Raw genomic sequence first — 19566 nt, forward strand, 5'->3', positions numbered from 1 at the left:
GGTGACGTGAAAACAGGAGAAAAAGATATCCTTGAAGTATAAAGTAATTACTTCAAAATATTGCTAAATGAAACAAGTGATGACAGCACAGTGGTAAAAAATACTGAACAGGCATGCAGTCAGGAATACATATCCATACTTGAAGTAGAAAAAGCCATCAACAGCCTGAAAAAGCAGCAGGAGTTGATGGTATTAAACCAGAAATGCCAATGCATGGAGGTATAAAAGTCTTACAGTGGCTGCACTGCATTTTTCAGAAGGCTTGGACAGAGGGATGAATTCCAGATGATTGGAGTAGAGCTCTCATAGTACCCATATATAAAAAGGGAAATAAAAGTGAATGTGAGAATTACAGAGGTATTTCATTACTGAGTTTTCCTAGTAAGATATATGCAAGTATACTTGAGAAATGGTTGAGAAGGATTGTGGAAGAGAAACTTGGTGAAGAACAAGCTGGATTCAGGCCAAATAGAGGCTATCAGGATCAGATTTTCACTTTAAGACAGATAGTTGAGAAATCATGGGAATATAACAAAGATCTGTATTTAAGTTTTGTAGATCTGGAAAAGGCATATGACAAGGTGCCAAGAGAGAAGCTATTCAAAACGCTACAGTTATATGGTGTCAGTGGGACATTATATCAAGCAATACTTAGTATTTATTTGAGTTGTATGACAGCAGTTAGAATTGAAGGAAGTACAGGAAGATGGTTTAATGTTAAATCTGGTGTGAGACAAGGATGTACATTATCCCCTCCATTATTCATTATCTATATGGATCACATTATGAAGGAAAGTGGTATTAAATCTGATATCAAAATTGGAGGAATCTCAGCTGTTTGCTTTATGCTGATGATGTTATATTTCTAAATAAATCCGCTACAAGCGGATTTATTTAGAAGTATAACATCATCAGTTATATAATAGGCAGAAATAGGCAGAAAGATTGAAATATCAAATGCGTTGTGAATGGAGACCCTATAGAACAAGTAAAACATTTCAGCTATTTAGGCATGATTTTTAGCAAAGATGGTAAATTGAATATGGAAATAGACAACAGAATCAACAAAGCTGGTATGGTAGGAAGTCAACTGAATAAATTTTTATGGAATAAGAGAGAAATTAGCCAAAACACTAAATTAGCTGTATATAAGACAGTGTTCGAACCAATTTTAACTTATGGATCTGAGAGCTGGGTTAGAAATAAAACACTTGACCAAAGACTAGAGGCTGCAGATATGAGAGTCCTGAGAAAGATTAGGGACATGAACATATGGCATCAATGGCAATATCATATTAACACGTTCACTACCAACTACGAGTATACTCGTAGTTCATATATGAGCTACACAAGCCAGCTACGAGTATATATACTCGCATGACACTTACCGCCGGCAACGAGATTACCGTACTGACCTTGAAGAAGTGAAAATGCTTGGCTTGTGTAGCTAGCAGCAAAACTGTGTATAGTCATATATGGTACATGCTCTGCACAAGCCAACTATGAGTATACTCGTATGATGCTTACCGCCGGCAACGAGATTACCGTTGACAATGAAATTGCTCGCCGTACGGGAACAGACTATGCTGAAGTAACATGGCAGCGAACATGTTAAAAACAAGGATATTAGGAAAGAACTTGACATTGTCAGCATTCAGGAATGCATTAGCAGAGCTATTCTTAGGTGTATGGTCACTTAAGCAGAATGGGAGAGGAAAGATTAGCAAAACAAGTGTTTTCTGCCAGGTTGGCAGGAAAAAGCCCAAAGGAAGACCAAGATATAGGTGGATTGATACAGTAAAAAGTGCCTTAAAAGACAGAAATATAAGACCTGATAATATTGGATTCTTTACAGGTAACAGAGTGGTTTGGAGGAAAATTGTAGATAGGAAGTTAGTAATTGTGCAAATTTTTCATATAGTACTATCATATCCTGTACACCACTTAAGAGTATATATATATATATCAGATGATGATGAGTTTGATATATGAAGTCAACTGCACTAAGCTGTAACAGTCCAATGAACTGTTACAGTTAATTAACTTGCTTTCTTATAATCTGAATTTTAATGATGATAGGATAAGTGGGCTGCTACATTTGTTAACATGACTGCGTTATGTTTGAATAATATGCATGTGTTCTCTGACTGGTTTGCCTGTTGTGCAAGTGGGGAAAAAAGGAGGAGTCCACTAGTATATGAGATCAATTAATTTTCTCCTGAGACAAATGGGGATGTACACATACATAAAGACTATAAATTAAAAATAGTTAATCTGACATATTTCAGATTAACTATTTTTAATTTTATGTGAATCCCACTTACAAAAGACAACAAACACATAGCACATTAATATAGCAAAGTAGGCTAAGGGTTAGATAGCGATACACTACTTTTGAGACCAAACAGGATGTTTTCAAACCACTTTCCCCTGTGTATTTCTCACATTACATGATGAAATTCAAAATTCATTTACCACCTAAGGATATTCAAAAATATACATATCTGTAGTGAGGTTCAAACCCACAGCATGCCGGCTGAAGAGTGGATACTCTATCCACTTGGCTATCAAAACTTAATTTAAATAAGAATGAAAGCATTTAAATAAGAATGAAGGTTTAAATAAGAAAATTTTTAAGAAATTTTAAATGAAATAATTTACCTGTGTCCCTAGAGCACCTGGCTCTCTTTCTTTTTTTGGTATAATTCCTGGTACACTCTTTTCTTTTCTCGTTGTTTTAGCAGGTGGAGGAATCCACGGTTCTTTTTTAGGTGATGCACAAAATGGAAGACTTTCTGGATTATTTGTCGATTTCAAAGAAACAGAATGTAGTCTTTTTGCATCTAACGACTGCTGAAAATCCTATAAAGTATGATGAAAGTCAGGTAGAAGAAGAAACTAACAATGATTATAGAAAACAAATGCAATATACATATCTAATGTAAAAATAAATTCTGTCATATTAAGACTTTCTGACAACTGCACATACCAAATATGAAAATCATTTTAAGATAAATTCAGTTAACCGGTTACATTTTTTTATGTGCAACTTGAGGCATTACAAAACTGTTACTGCAGTTCAAAATCTACTTTTGCATGTACATTTCTCTTCTCATCTCTGATCCTAGTAACCATAGTGTTATCGACCAGCTCTTGCTGGTCGATAACACTATGGTTACTAGGATCAGATATTATACATTAAAATTAAATATTTCATGAACAATTAATTTCTGGCTTATTAATTTAAAGATTATCCAAGCCTGGTTGGCCGAGTGGATAACCTATATGCTCTCAAGCCAATATGCTGTGGATTCAAATACTGGTATTGCCAGAAATGGTTGTGAATGACTTCAGATGATAGATTTTCATCACTAGATGCAAGATCCCCTCCCCTTCCAACTCTGCTTAATAGAGGTATGAAGTTGATTAAAAATTTCCAAGTTTAGTCTCTCTAAAGCAGAATTTTGGGATTATCTTATTCTTAGCACACTCACAGTACCAATATTGTAAGTTTACATAAAACACTAAAAGAGTATCTTAATTTCAACTGTTTCATTATTATTTTTTTTTTTTTTTGAGTTTCAAATAATCATGAAGTTTATATATACACTTGATAGTACTGTGCTCCACTCCTTTAAAGCATTAGTAAATTTCACTAATGAAGAAGAAGGCTATGCTAATTCTGCATCCAGTTTATCTCACTGATCTTCTCTCAGGCTAAGTACTGGCCACTGCAATGTTCTAATGGTATTCTCTTCAAACCACATGTTGGGAAGCATGGCTTTGCGACCTGCAGCATTATTTTGTTGAAAAGTGTTTTCTAAGTATACTACTGTGTATCCATCGCACTTGTCCAGTGCAGCTGTCACATTTTTGTAATAAACATGACCTCCCTGTTTATCAAAGATAATACCACTGCTGTCAACTCAATTCTAGACCCTGGTTCTCACCAGCCTCTCCAACACTTTAACTGCAACACCTGACACACACAGAATGACTTATAATTTGATGCTTGAGTTCTGTCACATACCTTATGAAGCAGTACAATCTTGCCTTCCTGCCACTCCCTTGGAACTTGACCCAATGTAAGAATTAAAGAAATATGTCAAGGCAGATGTCAACTCACTGGCACATTCCTTCAAAATATGTGGTGATATACCATCAAGTCCCACAGCCTTATTAATATTAAGTGTACTCAATTTCCACATACCTCTTGCTCACTCACTGTCTCTCCTCCTCCTCACACATTGCTCTCAAACTCTCTATGATGTCACATAAACAAGAATGAAAAACATTTATGAACTGCTCATTAAATATCTGAACTATATTCTCCTCAGCAGTTGTTGCTGTTATACTATTTTCTCCAATCAGTGTCATCCTAACATAATCATTCTTTTTTTTTGCTAGCTACATATTGAAAGAACTACCTAGGAATTTTTTTTTTTTTTTTTTTTTTTTTGGCTTCATTAGCTAACTGCTGCTCATACTACACTTTTGTTACCCTTTTCAACCGAGGTCACCCTTCTTGGCTGTTCTTTGTACTCCTCATGAAATTAATTATTACCACTGATCTTATGTTGCTTCCCTAATACCTTCTTTCTCTGTACCACATGCTCAAATCCATTTCACCCCTACCTTATTTAACTTTCTCAGTCTTAGAATACATTTAGAATTGCTTCTACTAAATAGGTCTTGTTTACTTGTTTATTACCCAAGCAGTTGAAAGTTTATTTTTCACTTGATTAGACTATAATAAATTTAGTTTAATCCTTTATCCAAGTGTGAGCAAACAAAGTTTGCTCCTGAAAATAGCAAAGGTGGACCAAGCTGCCATCACTCCTATCTCAGTATCTCCCATAATGCAAAACACATCTCCTTGCGGATATGTATAATGTTATGCATTAAGGGAAGGGCCACTGCCCAGACTAGTTTCGACCTTTACTGTGGTCTCTTCAGTTGGAGCCAGGCCCAAAGTGGAGATACCAGGCAGAAGCAGTGACGAGGTCATCTTTGCCTATAGGCAATGTTCCCTCTAAGCTGTGCGCATGTGCACACGTTTTATAACACAAAGCAAAAAATATGCGCACACTAGATTTTCAAGATGAAATTAAAATTTATTAATTAAAGAGGTTCCACCTAAACATTAACCTATAAATTCTTTAAAAAATACGGTAACTCAGCAACACTCAAGCCTATAACCTTGCATTTTTTATTACATTCTCGAAGTCGCACAAAAATAATAAATTATTAACAGTAACCCTATTTGGGGCTAGCGATTTGATGCCAAAGTGAAAGGGGTGTGGCTTAAATGTGTAATTTTTAAGTAGCATATAGAATGGCGTGCGGTTTGTTTACATCTCAGGCCTGACTCGTGGAAAATTCCCAAACGTGATTGGCTGACCAAATTAGTTTAAGATCACGACGAATTAAAACAATGGTTTCATAATTTTAATAAAAATAATTAAATACTTTTAAAAACTTAAATTAGAGTACAATTAAAAATATTGTAGCATTTCAAAATTCTCTAATTTTTAAAGGGAATTTTAAAATAGTAGACTAAATAATAATATTCATGTGCACGCATTGAGATACACCCAAGTTAATTAAATCTAGCCTCTAGGCATATCTTTTAGCTCTTGTGTTGCCCTCGGCAATGTTTAGTGTTGGTTCAGCTTGCCTTGCCAAGTTATTCAGTGAATAGTGTACATTTGTAAATTTATAAAAACAATAAAAAACATTTTACTTAAATATAAAGAGCTAATAAGCTTCATTTCGGCAATGTAAACATTATTTAAATTAAGGGGATATTAAATCCCACATTGTTTTAAAACCGAATAAGAAACTCAAAGATTGGAATCAGAGAGTTTCATGCCAAATATAGTAAACTATAAAGTATCAGCGATCACTAGCGTGAGCTAATGCAAGTGACCCTAGTACGTAGTACAATATCGGACAACTCGTAGCAAAGGTGGTAAAGTTCTGATCGCTATTCTTAGGTATTTTCCATAATGTAAAAACACATTTCCTAGGAAATGTATGCTGTTATTACATTATGGTGGGAGGTCACTACACAGACCGGTTTCAGCCTTTTTTGAGGCTTCATCAGTGAGTAGCTAGACCAAATTAATACCAAAGTGTATAGCGAAAAGAACTTATACGCTGCTATACGAGTTTAGCGATCAGAACTTTACCACCTTTGCTACGAGTTGTCCGGTATTGTACTATGTACTAGGGTCACTTGCATTAGCTCACGCTAGTGATCGCCGATACTTTATAGTTTACTATATTCGGCATGAAACTCTCTGATTTCAATCTTTGAGTTTCTTATTCGGTTTGAAAACAATGTGGGATTTAATATCCCCTTAATTTAAATAATGTTTACATCGCCGAAATTAAGCTTATTAGCTCTTTATATTTAAGTAACTTAATTGTTGCACCTGTTTGGAAACTCGTATAGCAGAGTATAAGTTCTTTTCGCTATACACTTTGGTATTAATTTGGTCTAGCTACTCACTGATGAAGCCTCAAAAAAGGCTGAAACCGGTCTGGGTAGTGACCTCCCACCATAATGTAATAACAGCACACATTTCCTAGGAAATGTGTTTTTACATTATGGAAAATACCTAAGAATAGCGATCAGAACTTTACCACCTTTGCTATGAGTTGTCCGGTATTGTACTATGTACTAGAGTCACTTGCATTAGCTCATGCTAGTGATCGCCGATACTTTATAGTTTACTATATTCAGCATGAAACTTTCTGATTCCAATCTTTGAGTTTCTTATTCGGTTTTAAAACAATGTGGGATTTAATATCCCTTTAATTTAAATAAAAAACATTCTTCAAATAACAAAATTGCAAAAAACTGATGCACCATGTCAAATTCAAAGGAAGCAAAAGATGTGAAGTGAAAACGAACTGCTAGCTGCTTTAAAAGTGAATGGCTGGATGAAAGAGTAAAAACTGCTACACCAAAAGCTCATGAGGTGAGAAACATTCAGCTGCGTGAAATATTTACATATGATGCTACAATTGGTGATGTTTGTATTTATTGTCGTGTTGCAAAGGTTGCTGGGGATTTTGCTAATGGGAAGAAGTTTGATGTCACTTGGACTTTTTGAAATGCCATTTGACAAGTAAAATACATCTAGATGGTGTACACAAACTTAGGCAACAAAATTGTTCATTGCCAGCTACAGGAGAACTGTGTATGCTACATTAAAGTTCAGATGACCGAGAGAAAATGATCAAACCCAGAGCAGATTAAAGTTCTTATTGACATTGTCTTATTAGTTGTTTACTTTCAGTTCAACATATTAATGAACATAGAAAAGTATGTTCAACTCCCAGACAGCTGGCAAAGCAAAAATTATGTGTTTGAATTTCTGGAAACAATCGATTTCATTGTTGAAAATGACATGTTTGAGCAAATTGCATCTGCAAATTTCCACACCCTAACCATTGATGAAAGCACTGATATAACTGTTAACAAATGTCTCATTCTCTATTTTAAGTTTAGACCTAAAGATTGTAATGAATATAAAACATATTTTGGTGGAATAATTCAGTTGCAGGCATGTGATGCCTCCTCCATTGTGTTAGCTATTAAACAGTTTTATCGAGAAAAGAAACTTGATCTGTAGAAAATGGTGATGTTTACCTTTGATGGAGCCACAGTGATGCTGGGCAAAGTTAATGGTGTCACTGCGAAACTTAAATTAAAAGTTCCACATCTTGTCCAGCAACACTGTGTAGCTCACAGTGAGGATCTGGGGATCTGTGATACATGGAAGGAAATTAAACTAATCAGAGATATTGATACATTAATGAGAACAGTGTACACACTCTTTTCTCGTTTCACAGTGAAAAGACATGAATTTAAAGAAATTGTCGAGGCGTCTGAAAATGAAGCTATTGCCTTCGGACAACTCAATGAAGTGAGGTGGCTATCCAGACATTTTGCATTACAGGCAATAATAAGACACTATGAGGGACTGATCACATATTTTGAAAAAGACAAATCAAATGATCCCGTGGTTAATTATTGTCACAACAAATTAAGTAACGTGACATTCAAAGTAGCTGTTAATGTTTTAAGTGATGTTTTTGAAGAAATGGATTCCCTGTGCAAAATCTTAAAAAGGAGTAACCTTACACCACTAGACAGTCATCATTTCGCCAGAGGGAAGATTAACAAAATCAGGAATCAGTATTTAGAAGGTGACGCTTGCTGGAGTGACAGTAGAAATAGAGGAGATATCAAACACTGACCATTCTTGTATCTCATTCTCAGGGAATCTGTCGTCTAAATGTTCACATAAACAATTTATAAAATTTAACAAGGGCCAAGAAGAGACTGAACCAGTAGATACTAGGCCCTTGTTAAATTTTATAAATTGTTTATGTGAACATTTAGAGGACAGATTCCCTGAGAATGAGATACAAGAATGGTCAGTGTTTGATATCTCCTCTATTTCACATTGTGATTTCTCATTTGGTAGTGATGTTAATGCCCTTTGTCTTATATATCATGATTTTCTGGATGATGCTACAGAAATAATTAGTCAGTTTAATGACTTCAAATTTTCTGTACAAGAAAAAATTAAATGCAAAATGATATCATATTTTACACAAATGGTTGTATTTGCTCTTCAAAATGAGCAGTTTTGTGATTTGGCAAAGTTGATGGATATTGGAGGAACCTTCCTTGCATCAATCAAATAAAAAACCAACTTAGAAACCGTTTAGGAGAATGTCATTTGGATATGCTAATGAGAGTGAAAAGTTACCAATTATATGAAAATTCAATTAATTTAGATAGTGTGTATAAAGAGTGGGTGAATGCCAAAGACAGAAGAGAGAAAAAATAAAGAAATAGAACTAAACAAGATGAGAATTAGTAACGGACTTATTATGAATGTTTAACAAAGTGAGAATTAGTGATGGAATATTTTATTATATATATTCCATTTATTTGCAAATTTGCAAATAATTTGGTTCCAGTTATTTGCAAAGTTAGAAAATTTAATTAAAGGCAATCAGTCACTAGTGTTTTTTTTTTTTACTTTATTTCTTACTTCTAATCAGATCAATATTAAATACAAATAAAATATTTATGTTAGCTCTGTGATTGATGTCACACAACTTACTTGGTGATGGTAATAATACACACACTTAGAATCCTATCTAGTACAGTCGGTATCGTGTTGGCCTCGCATGTGCGAAGTCCCCGGATCAAGTCCTGCCCAAGGCTTGTGAATCGTGATTTCCAACTGTTTACTGGGGAGGCTACTGCCGTGTGTGGGAACATGGTGGGGAGTTGGGGTGACCTCGCTGACTTCCCACTGACACCAGAAGGTAAAGAGTGAACTAAAATCTTTTAACTTTTTTTGCTTAAATGATCAGTATGGTGACTCGTATGGGTGCACACATAATTTTCAAAAGAAGGCAAATTTTGTACACACGCAAATTTCTGCGCACACTCACAGCAAAAAACTAGAGGGAACATTGCTTATAGGAGTTGCCAAAAGGTGTGCCACCTTTTTATTAAATTACTCTGGATTTAGAGAAAGATGTTGAAAGTTTATTTTTCACTTGGTTAGACAATAATAAATTTAGTTTAATCCTTTATCCAAGTGTGAGCAAACAAACTTTGCACTTGAAAATATCTTCAGGACTGGGGTAAGGCAGTACAACACCAGACAACTCGTAACAAAGGTGGAACACAGGAGATGTGTTTTGCATTATGGGAGATACTGATATAGGAGTGATGTTAGCTTGGTCCACCCTTTGCTACGAGTTGCCCGGTGTTGTACTGCCTTACCCCAGTCCTGAAGATATTTTCAGGTGCAAGCTTTGTTTGCTCACACTTGGATAAAGGATTAAACTAAATTTATTATAGTCTAACCAAGTGAAAAATAAACTTTCAACATCTTTCTCTATATCCATAGTAATTTAATAAAAAGGTGGCACACCTTTTGGCAACTCCTATAGGTAAAGATGACCTCGCCATTGCTTCTGCCTGGTATCTCCACTTCTGGGCTGGCTCCCGCTGAAAAGACCTCAGTAAAGGTCGAAACTAGTCTGGGTAGTGGCCCTTACCTTAATGCATAACATTATACATATCGGCAAGGAGGTGTGTTTTGCATTATGGGAGATACTGAGATAGGAGTGATGTTAGCTTGGTCCACCTTTGCTACGAGTTGCCCGGTGTTGTACTGCCTTACCCTAGTCCTGAAGATATTTTCAGGTGCAAACTTTGTTTGCTCACACTTGGATAAAGGATTAAACTAAATGTATTATACCCAAGCAGCAGTAATCTTCTTTCGATCCAAATTCTCATTCCATGCTACAGATGCAAGCTGTCTTCTGAGATTCTCATAATCACCAGCCTTGTAGTTCCACATATACCTTTTTCTCACAAAAATCCTCACACGGCTGGCAACCACCCAGGTAATCACTTCATGATCACTCTCGCCAACTGGAGGGAAATTTGACACCTCATTCATAATGACATCCTCTGATGAGATGATCAAAATCCAAGCCCCTCAACTACGTCCTCTGTTATATACTGCCTGAGGTGGTTGTCCCTCAGAAACTGGAGAAACTTATTTTCTTTACTTCTTACGTTTACATTCATAACGATCACCTTTTTCCTATTTATTTCGCTAATTTGCTTAATTTGATAATGTGGCTATTCTCCACATTATCAGATCTATAGCAAGCAACTAAGTATTTCGTTCTATTCACCATCTATCTCACACCTTACTGCCTCAAAATCACTGCAACTATTTTCTCCTCGCATCTCTACCTTGTGGAGATAACTCTTTTACTATCATTGATAGCACTCCACCTCCCTTTTAATCCTATATATCTTTACAAGCCTTGTGCATTTTCTCATTTACCAAACCTCTAATAATCAAATCCCCATACAATGCTACTTGAAAGTCTTTCATTACCACTTTCATACCAACATCATCCATTTTCGTCTTCTTCGCTCTTCCATACATATCTACAATTCTCTTCATTTTAATCCACATATGCTTCAAATCTTGTGTCATTTTTTTTGCTATCATTCACTGTTGCTATTTTATCATCAGTCGCACAAGCTTGCTTGACATCAATTCCATTCGCCACTTTACCGTTAATTGCATTCTGTTTAACAATGTCATTATCAACTGCTTTATCATCAATCGAACTCTTTTCCTTGATATCAATTCCACACACTTTCTGATCATTTGCACAATCTTCCTCAACTACTGTTTCATATATGCCACCATGTTCCCTAGTCACATTTAAACAAGCCTCGTAGTCCATCAGAATAGAGCATTTCCTATATATCCAAGCTTTGCTTTTTTCTCTTATTCAGCTTCTCTCTCTGTACATTAAGGCGTAATTTTTTTATGGGAACACGCATATTACGTGGTCAATTTCTGAAAAAAATTTATAAATGTGCAAAAGACAATGTTTAAAGAGAATTAAAACATTATTAAATAAAGGTAGGAATCAGAGGCATTTAAGGTTAAGAAAATCACACATACACACACACACACACATATATATACCTTTATAACTGGTTGAATAAGATGAACATATAGAGGTGTATTTTCTTGTACAGAGACATGGACTGGTACAAGTGAATTAGTTTTTGACTTTGATTTCATTATATTCTTCACCTGCCCCAATTACGATTTCATTTCAAGGTGTCCCTCCTAGAATTTTGAAAATTTATAAGTAAAAAGCATTTGCTAAATGATATTTTTTATTATCATAAGAAGGCAAAACTATCATCCATAATATAATTTAATGGAATAACTACAGCACAAAGAGAAATAATTAAACAGCAGGTTTAATCGTTTCAATATTTCATCTCTGTCACAGAGACATCTTCCAGCACCTAGAATTGTAATAAAACAATAAACATATAAATTTCACTTTATTTGTAATAAAACAATAAATTTCACAAAAACAATAAGTGAAAGAAATGAAATTAGACTATATATAGACTAACGTCTTATGAGGTGCATTCTATATGGGTGCTGTAGGTGACCCTCCATGAATTTTGAAAATTTATAAGTAAGAAGCATTTGCTAAATGATATTTTTTATTATTATCATATGAAAGCAAAAGTAGTTGTTGAACAGGAGGCATAAGAATCAAGTTTCCCAAATCTTGAGAAGTTTAACACAAAAGGGCATTGTGGAGGCAGCATAAGAGAAGTGGAAGTAACCAATTTCATGAGTTCTACAAAGACCAGGCAAGGAGAGTGACTTGGTTGGTGAGAGTAGCTGAAGAGAGATATGAACAGCAGTTAGCTAATGAAGCTAAAAAGAATCCTAGGGAGTTCTTTCGATATGTAACCAGCAAAAGAAAGAATGATTATGGAAGGATGACATTGATTGGAGGAAATGGTATAAAGACAGCTGTTGCAGAATGTGTGGTGGAGATACTTAATGAGCAGTTCATAAAGATCTTTCAATCTTGTGAATGTGACTTCATGGAGAGAGAGATTAAGAGCAGTTGATGATGGGGGAGGAGAGACTGACTGTAAGTGAGCAAGAGGTGTTTGGGGAGTTGAGTAAACTAGATGTAAATAAGGCTGTGGGACTTGATAATATATCACCGCGTATTCTGAAGGAATGTGCCAGAGAGTTGACACCTGCCTTGACATATTTTTTTAATACGAGTCTTGCACTTGGTCAAGTCCCTAAAGAGTGGAAGGAGGGCAAGATTGTGCCACTTCATAAAGGAGGTGATCGAACTCAAGCATCAAACTATAGGCCTATCTGTGTGTCAGGTGTTGTGGTTAAGTTGTTGGAGAAGCTTGTGAGAACTAGGATCCAGAGTTGGGTTGACAACAATGGTATAATCTTTGATGGACAGCATGGATTTGCTAAAGGGAGGTCGTGTTTTAGTAATCTACTTACTTATTACAATAAAGTGACTGCTTCCTTGGACAGAGGAGAAGGATACACAGTAATATACTTGGATTTCGCAAAAGCTTTTGATAGAGTACCTCATGATAAGTTGACAGTCAAACTAGAGCAGATGGGGTTGGATATTAGATTAGTGCATTGGATTGGAGACTGGCTATCTGATAGGTATCAACAAGTTGTGTATGGGGGTGCAATATCCAGGAAAAGGAAAGTCACTAGTGGAGTGCCTCAGGGATCTGTTTTAGGGCCATTACTATTTAACTTGTATATTAATGATATTGGCGAAGATTTGGATGGAGATATTCAGTTGTTTGCAGATGATGCAAAGTTGGGACGAACCATAAAGAGTAGTGAAGATGTTGTGGCCTTGCAAGAAGACTTGAATAAATTGAGTGATTGGGCAAGCAAATGGGGATGTGAGTTCAATGTTGCAAAATGTAAGGTTTTAAAATTTGGAAAACAAAGATGGGATGCAGAATTTATGCTTGGTGAGAATATATTGTTGGAAGTAGAGGAAATAAGAGATCTGGGAGTGATAGTGGATAAGGATCTAAAATTTAGGGGACACATCGCCAAAATTGTGAAGACAACACAAAGACTTCTGGGAATGATGAGGAGGACACTGACGTGTAGAAGTAGGGAGATTCTTGTTCCATTGTATAAGGCTTTGATTAGGCCACACATGGACTATTGTGCCCAGATTTGGTCACCTGGTTTTCAGAAGGATGAAGAGATGTTGGAAAGGGTCCAAAGACGACTGACTAAGGCAGTTTCTGACCTCTGGAATGTCGAGTATGAGGAAAGATTGAAAAGATGTAATTTGCAGAATCTAGTGGAGAGAAGGAAGAGGGGAGATATGATAGAGACCTACAAGTTGGTAAGGGGTTGTTATAGGATCAATGGTGGAGAAGTTCTACAGAGAATAGTGGGAGATCAGGGGAGAACCAGAGGTCATTCCTGGAACCTGTATAAAGAGGGTGTGAGTAGGGGAGTGAGAGGCAGGTTTTTTTCGTGCAGAGTTGTGAATGATTGGAATGCCTTGCCTGAGAGTGTGGTGTCTGCAAGGAGTTTGAATGTGTTTAAGACCTGGTATGATGAGATGTGTGTGAGATAAAAGGACCTCCTAGATGAGTCTTTGACTCCATGAGGTCTTGTTTAATAATAATAATAATAATAATAATAATATTTATTAAGATTAGGCTGATTTTTTAAATCTGCTACTGATTCTAAAATGAGTTTTTCAAGTTTGAATTTACTCTGATGGAGCATAATAGTTTTCTTCCTTCTGTTTCTATGCAAGGTATCTAAGGTGTGGTCAGCTATACCTGACTGACCAAGTTATGGTAGGAGATATATTTTTGTGTTCATTTAGCAGATAATTGTCTGAAAATTTCTCTTAATTTCTTAATCCTAATAATTTCTCTTTGTACTTTAGTTATATTATGAGAGTAAACCAGCACCTAAGTCTAAACACACATTTGCAAAACAATCATGTTTACAAAATCTGGACACTTCAACCATCCTTCAAGACATCACAAAATATTTTAGAGAAAAATCCTATTGTATATCAGAAATTAAGAAATATATAATTATTTTAAAAAATATTATTATTACTATTATTATATGATATCTCCATGGAGTCCAGAGATATACTGAGTATAAACATTAGTGTGGGAGACCCATACTAACGTTTATACACAAAATTTATCACATCTGTCCTTAAACTCATTCACTATCAGGGCACTCACAACCAATTCTGACAATCAATTCCACTCATTCATCACTTTCCATGCAAAAAATTGTTTCACACACCCCTTACTAACCACACTCTTACACAACTTTAATTCTGTGACTATCTGTCATATATTGAAAATTTTCCTTTCCACCAATTTTATAAAACCCCTTTAATATCTTATAAGTTTCTATCATGTCCCCTCTTTTCCACCTATCAACTAAACTTTGTAATCCACACACCTTCAACCTATCCTCATAGGGAACATTCCAGACCTATCCTCATAAGAAACATTCCACAGACCTATCAATAGTTGGTCACTAGTCTCTGAATCCTCTTCCAAATCTGTGCCCAGTAGTCAAGATGACTACTGTGTGCAATATTACATCACATAAAGGATATCATGTTTGAGGGGGAGGGAAAGCAAAGTCTTATGATACATAAGACAAAATATCTATATATAAATCAATTTTTAATGTGGTACAAGTGTGATTCTATAATGGATATCCCACAGGTTTCATTATATAAGATAAAAAAGTAAAGTAATTAGATGCTTTTACCTTATGCCACAATTCTAGTAATCACATGCTGTGATGCTAAGATTTAACTTCTAATGAACATTGTAGAAAACTAAATAAATGGTCTTTGCTATTTCTAAATACCTTTCTGCAAATGTTTAAGTACAATAAACTCCACTACTGAAAAGAATATTCTTCTACACAGTCTAGCCATAAATAATGTTACAACTTGAGCACATAGACCCTTAATCTATTAGTAAATCATTTACAGCTTTCAGCACATACAAACCACATGTACAATGTGCATACAGCAGTAGTCAATATTCGAAATGTCCCCCTTTTGCCATCATGCACACTCAAAGTATATGAAGCTGCATATCAATTGCAGCATGCACAACATCGAACAGAAATGCTGCCACTACTCATTCTAAATCCACCTTCAGGCTGGTGATCCTGGGGTATTGTTTCTTGCAGGCTACTCTCTCAAGCTCCGACCACAATTGAAGTCAAATGGATTCAGATAAGGACGTCTTGATAGCCAATCAGATGGTGATATATGGTAGGGCATATTCACCTCCAATCACTGTTGTGTGGTCCTCACCTTGTGTGAAGGGGCTGAGTCCTCTTACAAGGTCCACTGCTTACTGGGAAACAAGGTGTTGTTCAGGGGCCATATCACAGTTCCAGCACGGTGTCTTGATACACTTTGGTGGAGGTTTTGACTCCTTCACTCCCATCTCCACCAGCAAACTATCACTGATACAGAGTGATGATTGCTCTGAATCCTGGGTGCTATGGCACATGCTGTGCAACCATCCAGGGCATATATCTGATCACTTCTTCAGTTAAATGACTCTTAAATGGTGAAAAAGTTATCGTCTGTGAAGAGGATATCTCTGTGTTGTTCACATTCAGAGAAGAGCCTTTGATTTTATTACCCTCTATCGCATAAGTTGTGGTGTTAGGAAGTGTCCAATAGAACCACGATAGGCTCTCACCCCCAGGTTATCAGTTAATACGTGTGACAACATTCTCTGTGAAACGTTCGTCTCTTGCAACATTACTTTCTGTGTTCTCACAGAATTACAGCAGAGTGGTTGCATTCTCATTCAGAGTGGTCGACCTGTTCTTTGGCAATCAGATACGTCTTCTGTATTGTTATAACAGTTAATAGTCTGATACACAAACATATCCTATTGATGTTTTTAGCATTTTGAAAATAACAAGTGGCTGCATTCCAACCTTGTGAAGTACTATTACAGCGCAGCTACATGATTCTCATAATAATTTCTCCACTGCATGTTAACCAGAAGAACTGAACAACTCTCCTTCTACTGATAAATATGCAAATATTGGATGTGCACAGCACCACTAATAGAACTGGGCTCACAAAATTCTGTGGTAATGCAGGGGTATGCAGAAGTTGTAACAGTATTTATAGCAAGACTAGGTAATTAACAATGTTATCTCAATCTTCAACATAAACTGTTTTTACTTCTTTAAAAAAAAAAACTGTTAAAGCAAATTCATTTTTATTCATTTCATTTGCACTCATAATTACATTTCATTCAACTTTTCCTTACACAAATGATATCAAATAACAGCCTTTGAGAAAATAATTATTAATCAGGACTTCCATGGAATAATAAGATCCATTCAACAGATTCACTTCAGACATTTCTAAAGATGACATCTTTGACATATTTTGGTTGAGAGTCTATCATAGAATTCATTTACACTCAAGACAAAACATTAAAGATACCTACTAATAGCGTATCAGTCCTCCTCTAACATGAATAACAGCCTGTACTCTCTGAGGCATTGACTCTACCAGATACCAGAGGCAATTCCAGCCATTCCTGTTGCAGCATTGTCCACAAATGTGCCTTAGACATCGGTCCTGGATAATGGATCACTGACCTGCTGAAACAGGCCATCGGCTGCAGGATGCACAGTTCATGAAAGCATGTATGATTAGCCAGTACATTCTGGTAGCTGGCATCATTTAAGGACTTCTCTAGATGCACTAAGGGACCTAATGTTTCACATGAGAGGGCTCCCCAAACCATCACAGAGCCACCACTTCCTTGAACAGAGCGGACCTGGAATGATGAGGCCATAGCCTCATGCTGTTGACACCACCCCTGCACCCCCCCCCGTCATCTCAGTACAAATGATAAGAGAATTGAAAAGACCACACGACACTCTGGTCCACTCTGCAGAGGCCCAGATTTGATGGTCCTGACACCAGGCGAGGAGCAATGCATGATGATGAGCTGTCAACAGTGTACACAATTAGGGTGTTGGCTTCCGTAGCCCATGGCATGTAGGGTACACTGTGTCATTCACTTGCTGACACTGCTTGGACTTGGACCACTAACATTAAAACTGGATGTGATTTGTGCCACTGTTACCCTGCAGTTGGTCTGTATGAGCCTGGACAATCAACGTCGATGTGTGTGTGTGTGTGGGGAGGTGATATCCCAGAAGAGATAAGTCATTGGTGGTGTGCCCCGGGGGACGGGGGGTTGTTTTGTGGATATTGTTATTTAATTTGTAAATGACTTTGGGAAGGGCTTGAATGGTGATATACAGTTGTTTACAGATTTTGCAAAGTTGGCAAGAGCTATGAAGAGTAGAATGAATGTTGTAGCCTTGCAAGAGAACTTGAAAAGGCTGGGTGAATGGGCAAGTGAGTGGCACTACCAGTTCAATGTAAAAAAGGTTTTAAAATTTGAGAAGCAAAGATGAGATGGAGAGTGTAAGATTGGTGGTGACATCTCAGAGAAGATGAAAAATGTGGTATCTATGGTGGATAGTGACCTGAAATTTTAAGAACATTTTCTCAAATTGTGAAGGCAGTACACAGTGGATTATGGCAATGATGCAGAGAACAGTGACATATATAAGTAAGGATATTATGATTCCATTGTACAAGACCTTAATCATACCACATATGGATTACTGTGCACAGATTTGATCACCTGGTTTTATGAAGTCTAATCTCTTTAAAGGATTTATTTAATCTCTAAAGGATGAAGAGATGTTGGAGAGAGTTCAGAGACAATTGACTAAGGTGGTTTAGGGTCTCTAGAATGTTGAATATGAAAACAGATTGAGGGAATGCAAATGGCAGAGATCAGCAGATAGGAGGAAGAAGTGGGGCATGATTGAGACATAAGTTGGTAAGGGATAATTATCAGATTAAAGTGGATGAGATTTTTCACAGAATGACTGAGATGGGGGGGGATACAAAGCTATCCCTAGAAGCTATATAAGGAGGTTCCGAGCAAAGGGATTAGGAGTAGTTTTTTGCGTGGAGCGTGGTGGGAATGCATTGCCTGAAAGTGTGGTGAGTGAAGAGATGATGAATCATTTTTAAGTCATAGTATGATGCACTCTGTGTGGGTGTGTGAGAATGGGACTGAGGTATCAATGTATGAGGTATCAAGGAAGGGTAAACTATTGTTATTTTCCTTTTTCCATTGTAAACTGAATTCTTGGATATAGGCTATTGAGGTGATTGAGGAAGGAGTCTAATGTGTCTCCTTCAGTCAGGAAAATAACAATATTTTAACCTTCCTAGCCTTAGTAACATGGCTTCCTAATGGTAACCTTTCCTTCACTGTATATAGAAACCTACTCACACAGACAGATACATTTACAAACTCTCCTACCACCACCTGTCAACAATATGGCATTATTAAAACTGTAACCAATAGAGCCCATAATCTTTGTTCCAGTGGAAACTCCCTTTCAACCGAACTCAACCACATACACAACACCTTCCTTTCCAATACAGCGATTACAGAATTTTAAAAAAAAATAATCAGTTCCTCCCCTCATCTCTTCAGAAGGATTTCATAATTGCCATTACCATACCCTATATCTGTGGCACATCAGGAAAACAACCTCCACACAGCTTTTAAACCACTGTAAACTTGCTACCCTTATCAGTTCTACCAAAGATCAGCTCCCTCCTCTCTCAGTGCCTGAAGTACATAAATTACCCTGTTCCTGCAAGCTCGCTTACTTCAGACAGACAGGTAGATCAGCAACCATCTGTTTAGAAGAACACAAATCATACATCTGCAATTAGAACTATGGTCAATCTGGCCTTGCAGACCATGTTTTGGATACAACCCACAGAATCTCCTGGAGAAAAACCACCATGCTCCACCAGAGTAAAAAGAAAGACTATTTTTAGAATCTGTGGCAGCACTCAGAAATCAACTGAATTTAAATAAATACCATAGCATAAAACTTCCCAAAATTTTGGAAACATTATCAGAGATCCCACTTTACATCCTAGGCCACCTACAAACACCTATAGAGTGCGACCACCTAGATAGGACTTTAAAGTTACCTCCATGTTTCACTT

General features: G+C 36.6%; 1 protein-coding gene across 1 annotated transcript in view; it reads right to left on the bottom strand.

Annotated features, from left to right (window-relative positions):
• The window catches only part of LOC150110713 (uncharacterized), a 410078-nt gene that overhangs the window by 383674 nt on the left and 6838 nt on the right, over positions 1–19566 (bottom strand). Inside the window, exons 2-3 of the mRNA XM_090395888.1 lie at positions 11565–11711; positions 2662–2862 (exon numbers count right to left, since the gene is read on the bottom strand). Coding sequence (XP_090252014.1) covers positions 2662–2862; positions 11565–11663 — 300 coding nt within the window. The 5' untranslated portion in view covers positions 11664–11711. The remainder of the gene's footprint in view (positions 1–2661; positions 2863–11564; positions 11712–19566) is intronic.

The sequence above is a fragment of the Typopeltis vanoorti genome, chromosome 1, assembly GCF_054136105.1.
Source record: "Typopeltis vanoorti isolate ZY-2024b chromosome 1, IOZ_Tvanoo_1.0, whole genome shotgun sequence".
In the NCBI taxonomy this organism is placed as follows: Eukaryota; Metazoa; Arthropoda; class Arachnida; order Uropygi; family Thelyphonidae; genus Typopeltis; species Typopeltis vanoorti.